The 14,026-nt window shown below is 46.1% G+C and overlaps 1 protein-coding gene across 1 annotated transcript; it reads right to left on the bottom strand.

Moving 5' to 3' along the window:
• Positions 1-2,441: 2,441 nt before the first annotated feature.
• On the bottom strand, positions 2,442-7,355 carry SNRPB (small nuclear ribonucleoprotein polypeptides B and B1). The gene is made up of 7 exons (XM_075277440.1): positions 7,228-7,355; positions 4,509-4,660; positions 4,310-4,421; positions 4,072-4,224; positions 3,440-3,578; positions 3,138-3,266; positions 2,442-2,605 (listed from the first exon to the last, which is right to left on the bottom strand). The coding sequence occupies exons 1-7, from the start codon at positions 7,228-7,230 to the stop codon at positions 2,568-2,570; spliced, it is 726 nt and encodes a 241-aa protein (XP_075133541.1). The 5' UTR covers positions 7,231-7,355; the 3' UTR covers positions 2,442-2,567.
• Between the last annotated feature and the right edge of the window lie 6,671 nt (positions 7,356-14,026).

The raw sequence follows: 14,026 nt of genomic DNA, 5'->3' as shown, positions 1-14,026 counted from the left end.
AACTTTCTTACGGGCTTTGGTTTAACGGCGTTCACTGTGCATCCAAAATGACATGTCCCCTGTATTGTGTTTCGTTACGATTCCGGGGATACCAAATTTATATGGCTTTATTTCCATTTTGACCCCTTAAAAAAAATCCAAAACTGTGTTAAATTATTTTTTGAAAAGTCGCCATATTCCGACAGTCGTAACTTTTTTATACGTGCGTGTACGGGGATGCATAGAGCGTCTTTTTTTTGCGGGACCAGGTGTACTTTGTAGTTCTACCATTTTCGGGAAATGTTATTGCTTTGATCACTTTTTATTCAAACTTTTATCAGAATGAAAACAGTGAAAAAAAATGGAGGTTTGGCACTTTTGACCATTTTTCCCGCTACGGCGTTTACCGAACAGGAAAAATATTTGTATAGCTTTGTAGAGCGAGAGATTTCAGACGTGGGGATACCTAACATGTATGTGTTTCACAGTTTAACTACTTTTATATGTGTTCTAGGGAAAGGGGGGTGATTTGAATTTTTAATTTTATTTATTTTTTATATTTTTACTTTTTTTAAACTTTTTTTTTTGCATTTATTAGACCGCCTAGGGGTATTGACATGGGTGGGCGGTGTCGTGGATTGTCAGAGCGGTGGGGGTCAGCAAACATGGCTGCTCCGGAGCGTTAAAGGGAACCTCCTGGAGTATCGTTAAGGGGAGGGGCAAAGTGGTAAAGTATATATATGTGATTGTGTGGGGTTAGGGGCGAGGCTGTAGAGGGCAATATGAATTTTGTGGCTTGCTATGGTCCAAAGTGTGTGAGATTGCAGAGATGGTGGTGTGAGTTTGGGTTTTGTGGGGGTCCTGGCACAAACGTATGTGCGCTATTGTGATGAAAAGTAGCCTATTGTTTAATCGGGTGTATTAACTATGTTTGTGGAAAATTTCAGCCAAATCGGTGGAGCGGTTTTTCTGTGATTGAGGAACAAACATCCGAACATGCAAACTTTCACATTTATAATATTAATAGGATTAGGAGTTGCAGAAGCATGGTTGAAAAACTGGACAGGAATAAGACCTGTCTTGAGTTTTGCAGCAGGGACCGTCTGTGTAAAGGGTCAGTGTGCCATCTTGGAAAAACCCAGACAGCACACTGAACCCTGACACAGCTTTCTGCAAGGAGACTTAGGGCTTGTTTTTGGAAGGATGATTTATTTATTGTGGGTACTTTTGCACAATTTTGAGTTATTGCAGTAAGGAGCTGCTGATAATTCTCAGTTGTTCATACTCCTGTCTGACCTCCACTAGATGGTGCCACATTTGTATCACAATGCTGAAAAAGGCCAGGATGCTACGTGCAGCATTCTTCAACAGTCTATAAAGCACCCTGGAGGCAGCAGCAGAGGACAACCAGGGCTGGAGTGTGGATAGCAGAGTTAAAATCAACTATTTTGTGGGGGAAAAGAAAGTGGTCATATGCTGTGTTTTTTTGGTTTTCTTTGGGAAGGTGTGTGTGCGCATAAAAGAAACATGGCACTTGAGTCTAGCTAGGTTTTTTTTTAACACACCAAGCTCACAAGGTTAGCCATCACTATTAGGCCCTGTCTCTGACAAGGCCTAGTATGTGAAAAGATAAGTCAATGGGATTGGAATGGGTCACTGACAAAATCCTATCTTAGGCTACCTCATCTGATATCGGTTACCTCTCCAAGATGGATCATCAGTATAAGGGCCCCTTCACACGGCGTAAGCATGCCGCTCAGACACGTGTCCGAGCGCGGCGCTTCAAAACAGAACCCATCGATTTCAATGGCAAGCGCACGTATATTTCGATATACACGCGCTTCCTATTGAAATCAATGGGCTCTGTTTTGAAGCGCCGCGCTCGGACACGTGTATACGTGTCTGAATGAGCGGCACGCTTATGCTGTGTGAAGGGGCCCTTAAATTTCAAGGTGTATAGAAACTTAATGAATCATCATTTCTCTTTCCCACTTCTATATGAAACTGGTAGAGGCTTCCTATTTTATAACCATTCACAGAACAAGGCAAGACTTTTAGCTTTACCTATTAGCAAAGCCTCATGTCTTAGATCCTGAAGAACTGTATAGCAACACTTCGATCACACTGCAAACAGCCTGGCCAATAGAGGAACCAGTTTCTCTTTGCCAGCGGAACAAATCTATAGTATGTAACACAACCCCTTACCTTCAAATATTTGCAGAGTTTTCCATATGAAATCACAGGTAAGATATTCATGTCACAGGATCAGCCACTGACCAGTTCAATATATAGTTTGCCTCTTTTACAAGAGACAATGCCCAAACAATCTGGGATGAAAGCAGCTCATAATGAGATGTCTGACAAGGAGATTCAGAAATCAATAAGGTAATGCTTGCACTTTCTTTATGGATCCTTCCTGAAGCCATACCTTCATGGACAGCTGGACAAAGACTGCAGAAGGGTCCAGTTTACTTCTTTATTAAAAACTCAATTTACATAGAAAATAAAAGTTACAAAACATTTAACCAGGACAGTTCCATGAGAACAAATCAGTCAGTGAATGAGGAGGGCAAGGAGGAGCAGGTGGATCAGGGCCTGGTGGGCCTCATGCCTGGAGGTGGGGGACCTGGCGAAAGAACAGAGGAACTCAAGTGAGAAGATGCCATAAGATGTATTCAATAGAAACAGGGTACCTAGCCTGTGGAATAGGTAGCAACAAACACAGTGATATTGCTAGGGAGTTTCTCAGCAAAAACAAGACTGGGCGTTCTAAGTGCCCCATATTAATAGAGCGGCAGTCAGGCATGTGCTGCACTGTTCAAAGCCAGACTGCTAAAGAGCTCAGGTATATGTAGCGGTCCCATATAGTTTAATAGTGGCACATGCTCCAGTCAAAGAGGGAGACAGGACCCCTGTTCTTATACCGTGAAGTCACAGTAGTAGGACCCCGAAACAAACAAGTATTACATAGATAGGCTATAAAGGGATTGTTGCAAGATTGAAACTTAACATTTGGTAGCCAAACTACATGTCCTCAGCTCCCAAAAACAAACAAAAAAAAAAAAAAACATTCTGCTACATTTTTATAACCAGTAATTATAAGACTAACTATGCTACTGTTTAATACTAACTACTTATACTACGCCATATAAGCTTACCTCTCATTCCTGGAGGTGGTGGCCTCATGCCTGGAGGTGGTGGCATTCCCATAGGTCCACCCCTGCCTGGGGGCATACCCATTGGTGGACCCATAGGTGGTCTCATTCCTGGAGGAGGTCCCATCATGCCTAGGACAGAACAGAGAAGCTAGTGAGTGAAACGCATAGAAGTCCTGTAAGAAGTGTTACCATCTGATGAGATCTCAGGGTAATCCTGCATGAGTATTCATCAAAACAATCAGACAGAGGATTTTCATCATTGATCAACCCTCACAAAAGAAAGATTTAAACCTGTCGTGTACCTGGTGGTGGCGCTCCTCTGCCCATTGGTGGTGGGCCTCCCCGGCCTCCTGCAGCATACTGTGTTGGAGCTCCAGCAATACTAGATGTAGCAGCGGCTGCTGCAGCAGCAACATTGCCACGACTCTGAGGTGTCATTACCTGGAGAAGAACAGATGCCAATGTCACTACTATAAAAATACTAGTCCATTTTTGGGGGGGCTTTTTGTGTTTGACAGAATTATTTTAGACTAAGGGCTCGTTCACATAAGCGTTGTGAACTCCGTTATGCAGGTTTCAGTTTCCTGCCTAAAACAGAGGCAGGAGACGGAAACCTGCAGGAGTCTCTCTCACCCATTCATTTGAATGGGTGAGAGAGATGTCCGGCCGTGAGCGTTTTGCGCTCTCCGCCGCGAAACCGGGTTTTATAATCCGGACACAGAGTCGGACATGCAGTTCTCTGTGTCCGGATAAAAAAAATCCGGTTTCGCGGCGGAGAGCATAAAACGCTCACCGCCGCACCTGGTCTGTGCTTTCCGTCTTCTGGCATGCAGAAGACGGAAAGCACAGAACGGAAAGAAGAACGCAGGTGTGAACCTAGCGTAAGACACTGAAGATGCTGAACCACAAATTAAGAGTGTCCCCAATGACTAACCTGTTGAGATGGACCTCCAACACCCCTCACTGGTCCAGCTAAACCAGCAGGTGCCTGTGGCATAGGAGCACCAGCAGGAACACCTCTGCCAGCTGCCCGGCCAACTCCTGGTCCTCCAGCTGCCCCAGCCAGTGGTACACGTGCAATGCCAGTCTACATCAGAAAAGTAAAATGTAAAGTTACATTCAATCATAAAACCTCCATATACAGTGGTTGTATAGTTACTCTAAAGTCTTACATCTTTTGGAGGTGGGCCCTCAACTGTCATGGACACCAAGTTTTCTCCCCGGAGCAAGACCAGACCCAGTACTCGCTTCTCTTCACGTTCTGGCTGTTTGGAATTCTTAGGCCTAAGAACAAAGCGAGGACAGTTAGCATATAGACAGATCAATGGTAAAGTATTTACATGTGTCCCAGGAACTCCACTCAATACTTACTTGATCTTCCTGAACTCATCACAGTCACAGAGAATGAGGTTCATGTGTTTGTCGAAAGCTTTAAAGGTTCCTATAAAGATGCGGCCATCTTGCAGAATGCAGCGCATCCTGTAGTCAATGTGCTGCAGCATTTTGCTGCTTTTCCCCACCGTCTAAAAGAAATGCAGAAGTCCAAGTTAAGACCCTTGCCGCTGGACAGTATACAGTAACAATACAATGTACAGACTGAGCTCTGTTAGTGGACACGAGATGCTGTGAAGCAGAGATTTCTCATTCATGCTTGTAGCAGGTATTCCTATTAAGATGCATAAGCTGGGTTATACCGGATACTCTGAAACACTTGTTTATGGGGTAACACACACCTCTTAGGACTCTTACTCCTCACTAAACATAATAAGATATTATCCATGAATTGCATTTTAAACAAGATAGGAGATGCAGGATTTGCCGATTGCTCCACTAATTCCCCAGAATCATTTGAATGGGACCATCAGGGATAGCCAAGGCTCAGCGCTCAACCATCTCTGGCAATCCCATCAAAAAGAAGCATGGCTAGGGCATCTTACTCACTATCGTTCCATGCACATTAGGGAGCTAAACACCCCCGGTTCTTGCGATCAGTGAGCGTACCAGCCATCAGACTGCTACCAAGATGCAACTTGTACCATACTAAGTTTCTCTAGTGGAAAGTAGCTATTAAAATGGGCAGTTTTGCATTCAACTCGCTAAACTTTATGGGGGTGGGGGGAGAAGAGTCCTCATCACTTATGGTCCAGTGGAGAATAGGGCTCGCCTTGTCATATATAAACTGCACCTACACTGAAATCTACGCCAGTTGCTTGCAGGTATAGATGTTAGAAATAGCGTACGGCAGAAAACTGGCACTGATTGAGTCATTGGCCCTGCACCCTTCACCCCTGCCACTAGCAACAAAAATCACCCCAAGAGGTGTTTAAGAGCTGCAAAGCACCAGTCTGTGACTATCAGACTGCAAATGTGTTGCACAACTAATGTGGACGCAGTGGAAAGGGCGGTAAGTCTGAATGTGAAAGGTGCCTGTCACATGAGGACTGATCAGCCTTTACACAACCCCACTAGCACCTTTATGTCTATGTATCTCATATACCCTCGACCGATGGACATTACTTGATAGATGTCCAGCAGTTTCCTCAGCAGCGGCCTCTCTGTGCCCAACATAAGATAGGGTAGAGTATGCTGCTTTATTTTTTAAAAGGACCAACGATAAATGGACATGGAGATGCGGCTCATCCACCAGTGCCTCATACAGAAATATCCCATGTGTGCTTACACTTGTGTTCAGATTCTTGTTCTTCAGCTCCGCTTGGGGACCCAGAAAACCAGAAACCTAATTCACTTACAAAGTGGTTGCCCTATAATGAGGTCTGCTGGGTTTGCACCCAAAAAATGCAGAGAGAAAAAAAAAAAAAAAGTCCTGCTTGTAAGACTTTTCTCTGCAATTTTCCAGCAGAGTGGGGAGCAGATGTGAATCCAGTCTTAGGGTGCATTCACACTGAGTATACACTGACTGATTCTGAACGTTAAAACACGTTCAGAACCAGCGAGTACAAAGCAGATCCCATTCATTTGCGCATATCACATTGAAACCAATAGGGAAAAAAGCAGCCCATTCATTACAATGGGGAGCGCACGTATGCCAGCTCCCATTGAAATGAATGGGATCTGCTTTGTACACACTGATTCTGACCGTGTTTTAACGTTCAGAATCAGTCAGCGTATACTCAGTGTGAATGCACCCTAAGGCTCGTGTAGTCCCACAGCAAAAAAAAAAAAAAAAGCACTGCAGGAAAAACTGTGGCAGAAACGCAATGTGGTTCTTCCTGAAGCGCTTTAGACAAAGTTTGCAAAGGTTTCCACTGCTAATTTTCTGTCTTAATTAAACCTATGGGGAAACCGCTGGCGTTTCAGTAAGCATAATTGACATGCCGTGATTTCCAAAACTACACCGGTTTTGGAAATCGCAACATGTCTGCAGCACAGTTCTTACCACAAAGTGGGCATGAGATTCAGTAGAACCCAATCCACTTTGCCCAGGTTGTAAAATGCCATAATTTTTGCAGCGGCATTTCTGTCATGCGGGGCCCCAGCCTTAAATAAGTTCACACTAGCGCAGGGCTCTATGTTGGGGAACCTGAGCGACAGAGAGCCGGACCGCTACAACAAGGGGCGACACATGGAGCCTATGCAGATCACACTGACTATAATGGGGGTCTGTCAGGTGACTACCAGACGATTCTCTGCATACTATCAGCAGTCTGTGTGATAGTCTCTAATGGAGACCCCTATGCAGAGGTCAACCCAGCCTGAGAAAGCCCCCAACAGTGACCCTGCTCTAATGTGGAAACCTGTATCATTCTGTTGACACAACTAACCCAAGAAACCAGAGCGCAAACCTGTACTTCGCTCCTTCATAGGGGGCCGCCATGTTCTTGGTAAGCCCTCAACAAAAGAGCAGAGATTTATGACACTCATAGTCTGCAGTCACTGTACCGAGTGGTGCCCAGAGCCCTTGTACACAGCCTCAGCCCATCAGTGCACACAGCTCATAGAGGCAAGCTCCGGTACAATGGACGGCAGCGAGCGGGAAGCCGGTCATCCCGGGCTCTGCACACCCCTCACAGTAAATACAAGCATCCTCCCCTCAGTAATGGCCGCCTACACCCGCCCGGCCAGTACTCACCATGGCTGCACCGTGGATGCCGCGGATTCACAGCAGATTCGGGGAATGAAAAAAATTGCGCCAGGGAGTATGACTCCGAGGGCGCTCTCTTTATACCGGAAGTTGTGCTACAGGCGGAAGTCGCGCCGTTGCATGTACGTACAATAGAGTGAGAATGAATGGATACTAGTTCCGGGAGAGCGCCCTCTGCCGGCGGATGAGGGTATTGCCTTGGTTTAGTGACACTGTGAGGCAGGGAGTCGGGTACTGAAAACTTAAAGGGGTTGTCCCGTCACAAGGATCCTATCTATACTGCTTGTAAATGTGAATGTAAGACTTTTCCTAAATACAATGCTTCAGCAAAACTGCTTTGTTTGTTCACTATATTACTTTATACATTTTTTTTGTGGCCACAGCCCTGACCTAGTTGCTCCTGAGTCAAGTGATGTGTCAGCCTGCTCTGAGGGGGGAGGGAGGAGGGGCTAAGTGCACGGGAGCGAGCCTGGAGGGGGGGTAGTTTACCCTTTGGGGGAAGGGGCCGCCAATACACTGTTAGGGCTAGTTCACACATGAACTGCCTGCGCGGGTTTTGACACAGAGAGAGACGCGGCGAGCCGCGTCTCTCTCTTGTCAAAACCCGCCCGCCGCGACCATCGCTGTCGCGGCTTAACCCTCTGCTGTCGGCTCAAATGAATGAGCCGACATAGGAGGGAGCTGCCGGGGGCGGAAGCCGCGTGGCTGAGCCTGCGCGGCTTCCGCCTGAAGAAAGGACATGTCATTTCTTTTCTCCGCTAGCAGCAGCTCGCCGCTAGCGGAGAACAGAAGCCCGGCGGTCTCCATAGACCACCATTATAAGGGGAGGTTTTGGACGCGAAATCCGCTGTCAAAAACCTCCCCTTATACTCACGTGTGAACTAGCCCTTAGACGCTGGCACAGGTGAAGCCAGCAACATCACTGAAGCAAGCAGCTGCAGAAGCGATGCTGTTATTCCGCTCCGGGGTCACATATGCAAAGCCAAGCGGCGAGATGCCGCTGGCCCTGCGTGCACGCTCATACACCAGTCTAGCCTTCACAATGCGAATACAGACCCGACACCCTGTAGTCATATATATTGAAATGAATGGGCTGCTTTTTTCCCTATTGGTTTCAATGTGATAGGGAAAAAAACAGCCCATTCATTTCAATGGGGAGCGCTTGTATGCCGGCTCCCATTGAAATGAATGGGATCTGCTTTGTATGCGCTGATTCTGAACGTGTTTTACGTTCAGAATCAGCTCAGCGTATACTTAGTGTGAATGCACCCTAAGGTTGCTTTTCTGCAATGGGAGGCCTGAGCCTCAGGATACCTGCACAAGGCCATGTACATGTAGCCTGGCCGTGATCGAAGAGCACAGATGAAATCTATGTGCCACCCATGCCTTCACTGCCCCATTCACTAATATCAGTGATCCCAGGCTGCAAAATGGATAGCGATAGGACCTGCCCTCAGTTTTGCCCTGGGCTCACAGCCCCATACACAGACCTGTTAAAGTACATTGCATAACAAAAACTAGGGGTCATAATAAATTATAAAAATATATCAACAAATATTTATTTAGAAATAATACATAAACATATACAAAACATACATTACAAAAATTCTAGAGGGCAGCACAAGTGGTGTCTGGCTAAAACAGTCAGACAAAAAACCAGAACCCTCTCACCGGTGATGTACCCGAAGTAACAACCCAAATAACAAGATCGTATTAAATATAAATGTAAACACTGCTACAAAATAAAGAATGCACCTAGAGATTAGCCTGAGTAACAGACTTCAGGGGATAGTGTCCCATATTTCTAAATAAATATTTGTTGATATATTTTTATAATTTATTATGACCCCTAGTTTTTGTTATGCTATGGCTATTTTGGTTTGGGGGCTATTGAATATTGTTGGATAAAATTTGGTTGGCTGTTAAAGTACATTCTTAAAGTCTATTTGTAAGGAGCTATAGAAATTAATGGGTTAGTGTGAAAAAGGCATGAGGCCTTAAACCGCTTGCTGTGATTTAACCATGAAACAGGTGCCATAGCATCCTAGCCTCCCTTTCTGCTCTCCTTTCTGCTCTCCTTCTCTATGTTTGCTGCTCTCAGGAAAGGGCGGTTGAGCTAGCAAAGGAAACTTCTGTTTTTCCCTCTCCTATCTATCAATGAGCATACTATACTTTTTCTCTCTTATTGTCACAGAGAGATAATGTAATACCTAATTACAGGGGTATTCTTATGTAATGCCCCTCTGAACATAACCAGGAAGTTTATTGGCGCTGTGACCCAGACTTTTACCATCGTCCAGATCGCAGTGTCAAAAGAGTTGCAAGCACCAAACACTTAATAATAATAATAATATATTTTATTTATATAGCGCCAACATATTCCGCAGCACTGTACAATTTATAGGGTTCAGATACAGACATACATAACAAAGAACGTCATTTCACACAATGGGACTGAGGGCCCTGCTCAAAAGAGCTTACAATCTATGAGGTAGAGGGGGTGACACAAGAGGTAGCATTGCTTATACAGTGTTCAGACAATTTTGTGCATTAGGAATTGTGATAGGCTAGTCTGAAAAGATGCGTCTTTAGTTTGCGTTTGAAACTGTAGAAGTTGGGAGTTAATCTTATTGTCCGGGGTAGAGCATTCCAGAGAAGTGGTGCAGCTCGGGAGAAGTCTTGTATACGAGCGTGGGAGGTTCTGATAATAGAGGATGTAAGTGTTAGATCATTGAGTGAGCGGAGAACACGGGTTGGGCGGTAGACAGAGATAAGGGAAGAAATGTAGGGAGGTGCGGCATTATGGAGAGCCTTGTGGATGAGAGTGATAACTTTATATTTTATTCTATAATGAATAGGCAGCCAATGTAGTGACTGGCACAGACCGGAGGCATCGCTGTAGCGTCTAGCCTGATAGATGAGCCTGGCCGCTGCATTCAGAACACTTACACAACACATACACAAAGTCCTCAATGAAGTTGCCATTTGCATACCTCCCAACAGTCCCAGATTCAGCGGGACAGTCTCGGATTCCGGGTCCTGTTCCGGGTGGTATGTCTCGGTTTCAACTCATCCGTGTCTTTGCCCCTGCGTCCTCTGGCCTTGGGAGCTGTAGGCACAATGTGATGACGTCACTCACATTGCGCCCACAGGTCCCTGAAGTCTCTGGGAGAAGAGACTGCAGATTGAGCAGCGAAGAGGTGAGTATCATTGTTTTTATTATGTTAAACTGGTGGCAGATGAAGGAGGCACATTAAATGGGTGGAAGATGAAGGGGAGACATTAAACTGGGGGCAGATGAACGGGGGGATATTAAACTGGTGGTAGGTGAAAGGGGACATTAAACTTGAGGAAGATGGAGGGGGTATCAAACTGAGGGCAGATAAAGGGGGACATTAAACTGGTGGCAGATGCACCGCACATTCTATCCCTTTTTCTGTCCTTTGAAAGTTGGGAGGTATGCATTTGGCTTTGTCTATACCTGTTCTTTATAGACTAAAATACGTCTGTAGCCATATCCGTTACACATTAAAATAATAGTAATAACGATTACCATTAGAGATGAATGTATACATTTCTACAATTTTTATAGGGGGATATAAAATTTTATATTTTACGGTATGTAAACTCCTATTTAATTTGAATCTATAACATTGATTGGCGCATTTTAGCAATTTTGGTGTATCTTTAACACCCGTACCTGTAAATATATACACTGCTCAAAAAAATAAAGGGAACACTTAAGCAACACAATGTAACTCCAAGCAACACTGATTGACAATCAATTTCACATGCTGTTGTGCAAATGGAATAGACAACAGATGGAAATTATTGGCAATCATGGAGACACACTCAATAAAGGAGGGTTCTGCAGGTGGGGACCACAGACCACATCTCAGTACCAATGCTTTCTGGCTGATGTTTTGGTCACTTTTGAATGCTGGCTGTGCTTTCACACTTGTGGTAGCATGAGACGGACTCTACAAGCCACACAAGTGGCTCAGGTAGTGCAGCTCATCCAGGATGGCATATCAATGCGAGCTGTGGCAAGATTTACTGTGTTTGTCAGCGTAGTGTCCAGAGGCTGGAGGCGCTACCAAGAGACAGGCCAGTACACCAGGAGACATGGAGGAGGCCGTAGGAGGGCAACAACCCAGGACCGCTACCTCCACCTTTGTGCAAAGAGGAACAGGAGGAGCACTGCCAGAGCCCTGCAAAATGACCTCCAGCAGGCCACAAATGTGCATGTGTCTGTACAAATGGTTAGAAACCATGAGGATGGTATGAGGGCCCAACGTCCACAGATGGGGGTTGTGCTCACAGCTCACCACCGTGGAGGACGATTGGCTTATGCCACAGAACACCAGTATTGGCAACTTCGCCACTGGCACCCTGTGCTCTTCACAGATGAAAGCAGCACATTGACCATATGTGATAGAGTCTGGAGACACCGTGGAGAGTGATCTGCAGCCTGCAACATCCTTCAGCTTGACCGGTTTGGCAGTGGGTCAGTAATGGTGTGGGGTGGCATTTCTCTGGATGGCCGCACAGCCCTCCATGTGCTCGCTGGAGGTAGCCTGACTGCCATTAGGTACCGATATGAGATCCTCAGACCAGGGGTGAACCATGGGTTTCTGCCGCTTGAGACGGACGTCAGAAAGCCGCCCCCCCCCCCCCTGGAGGAGGGGGCGGAGCGGGGTGTAGGGGGCGGGGCCGAGTGGAGGGGCGGGGCCGAGCAGAGCGAGCGTCTTTAGCAGGCAGGGAGAGGACCTGCTCTCTGCCTGAGCGTGAGGGGCAGCCACTGGAGCAGCGCTGTTCCAGCGGCCTCCCCAATCCACCGCTCAGTGACGGTGACTCTAAGCCAGTCCAGGACAGTCCTGGACTGGCTTATGTCAGCAAAAATGACGCCCTCCCCGGGGCCCTGGCATAGCGCTGCCTGAAGCGGTCGCCTCATGGGAGGTGCGGCACTGCCTCAGACCCCTTGTGAGACCATATGCTGGTGCGGTTGGCTCTGGGTTCTTCCTAATGCAGGACAATGCCAGACCTCATGTGGCTGGAGTGTGTCAGCAGTTTCTGCAAGATGACGGCATTGAAGTTATGGACTGGCCCGCCCGTTCCCCAGACCTGAATCTGATTGAGCACATCTGGGACAACATGTCTCGCTCCATCCACCAACATCACGTTGCACCACAGACTGTCCAGGAGTTGGCAGATGCTTTAGTCCAGGTCTGGGAGGAGATCCCTCAGGAGACCATCCACAACCTCATCAGGAGCTGCCCAGGCATTGTAAGGAGGTCATACAGGCACATGGAGGCCACACACACTACTCAGCCTCATTGTGACATGTTTTAAGGACATTACATCTGAGTTGGATCAGCCTGTAGTGTGTTTTTCCACTTTAATTTTGTGGGTGACTCCAAATCCAGGCCTCCATTGGTTAATAAATTTGATTTCCATTGATGACTTTTGTGTGATTTTGTTGTACAGAACAAAGTATTCAATGAGAATATTTCATTCACTCAGATCTAGGATGTGTTATTTGAGTGATCCCTTTATTTTTTTGAGCAGTGTATATACTGTAGGTATGGGGGGGGGGTTTAGTATAATTTGCCCTGGCTTTAGTATAATGAAAATTGCCCTGGCTACCAGAGGTGCAAAATATTCGGAATATTCGGAAACTCGGGCAGCAAAAAGTTTAAAGGGGTTGTCTGGGAGATGAAGATAATTGATACTAATGACCTATCTACAGGATTGTTCATCAGTAATAAATCGGTCAGGTCTGACACCCTAAACTGTACATAAGGCATATGGCCGGATGCACCCCAGCTCCTATTCAAAGGAAAGGGAGCAGAATTGCAATTCCCTTGCACCACCACTACACTGTACAAACCAGAAGCTGTATATTGTAGTGGTGGCACCAGGGAACTGAAAGCCCCGCCCCGCTGATCAGTGTTAGACCCGACCAAGCTAATACTACTCTGAAATAGGTCATCAGTATCAATTATCTTCAGATCCTGGACAACCTCTTTACTACTGTATAGTGTGGGAGAGCAGGATCAGCGGTAGCAGCAGCGGACTCAGATAGTCAAAGACAGACACAAAAATCAGGTATCAACAGGTTTTACCTTGTATGTTTATTTTGCAAAACTGGCCAAAAAAATAAACATGCCTTAAATTCAGTCAAAAAACAATCACACAAATCCTGCTCGTCTGAGTGGCTAACTAAACACAGGTATGCTAGCTATACGTGTGGCTTGCTTTAGCCACACGGTGAAAACAAAACAGAGGCTGTTGTAGAGTAGCCTGCAATAGAACATACTGAAAAACAGGTCTGGGAGTCTTCACAAGGTTCCCGGCTGGCATAGCAAAGGGATGCCAGCCCCAGAGCTTGGTCTGGGTACCGGCGATCCCCAGGAAAAAGATGGCTCCCACGTGTCACCGGTAAAATGGTGCCTCGATCAGCTTTGACTGAGGCGCCAGAGGGGTTAATGCAGACACCCGGTAGCTATGGCGGCCGCCATCTTTAAACACTCACTGTACTAGTATGGCAGATGTCGGGAAAAGGTTTAAACAACCCGCAGGTGTAAGTTCTGAGTCTTTATGCCGTGTATCCGCTCTTTTGAACAGGGAAAAAAGTCAGATTTGAAGGACTTTGTGTCTGTACAAAAAATACAGATACACAGCAGACCGCCTCAAAACTATTTATTTTAACATGGAAGGCGGGTTACAAATGGACTATAATCATCTGTTTGTGTCCATTTTGCAATCCGTTTTTCCCTCTGCGCGT

Source organism: Leptodactylus fuscus, chromosome 6 (assembly GCF_031893055.1).
Source record: "Leptodactylus fuscus isolate aLepFus1 chromosome 6, aLepFus1.hap2, whole genome shotgun sequence".
NCBI classification, from domain to species: domain Eukaryota; kingdom Metazoa; phylum Chordata; class Amphibia; order Anura; family Leptodactylidae; genus Leptodactylus; species Leptodactylus fuscus.
Note: the sequence above shows the minus strand (reverse complement) of the source record. Positions and strands in the feature narration are given on the sequence as shown.

Bases quoted from the DNA above. Each gene is read 5' to 3' on its own strand.
- SNRPB (XM_075277440.1), bottom strand. The intron at 4,225-4,309 runs GTAAGACTTTAG...TTTCTGATGTAG, and splicing joins AGGGCCCACCTCCAAAAGAT to ACTGGCATTGCACGTGTACC. The intron at 2,606-3,137 runs GTAAGCTTATAT...TTCTTTCGCCAG, and splicing joins ACCACCTCCAGGAATGAGAG to GTCCCCCACCTCCAGGCATG.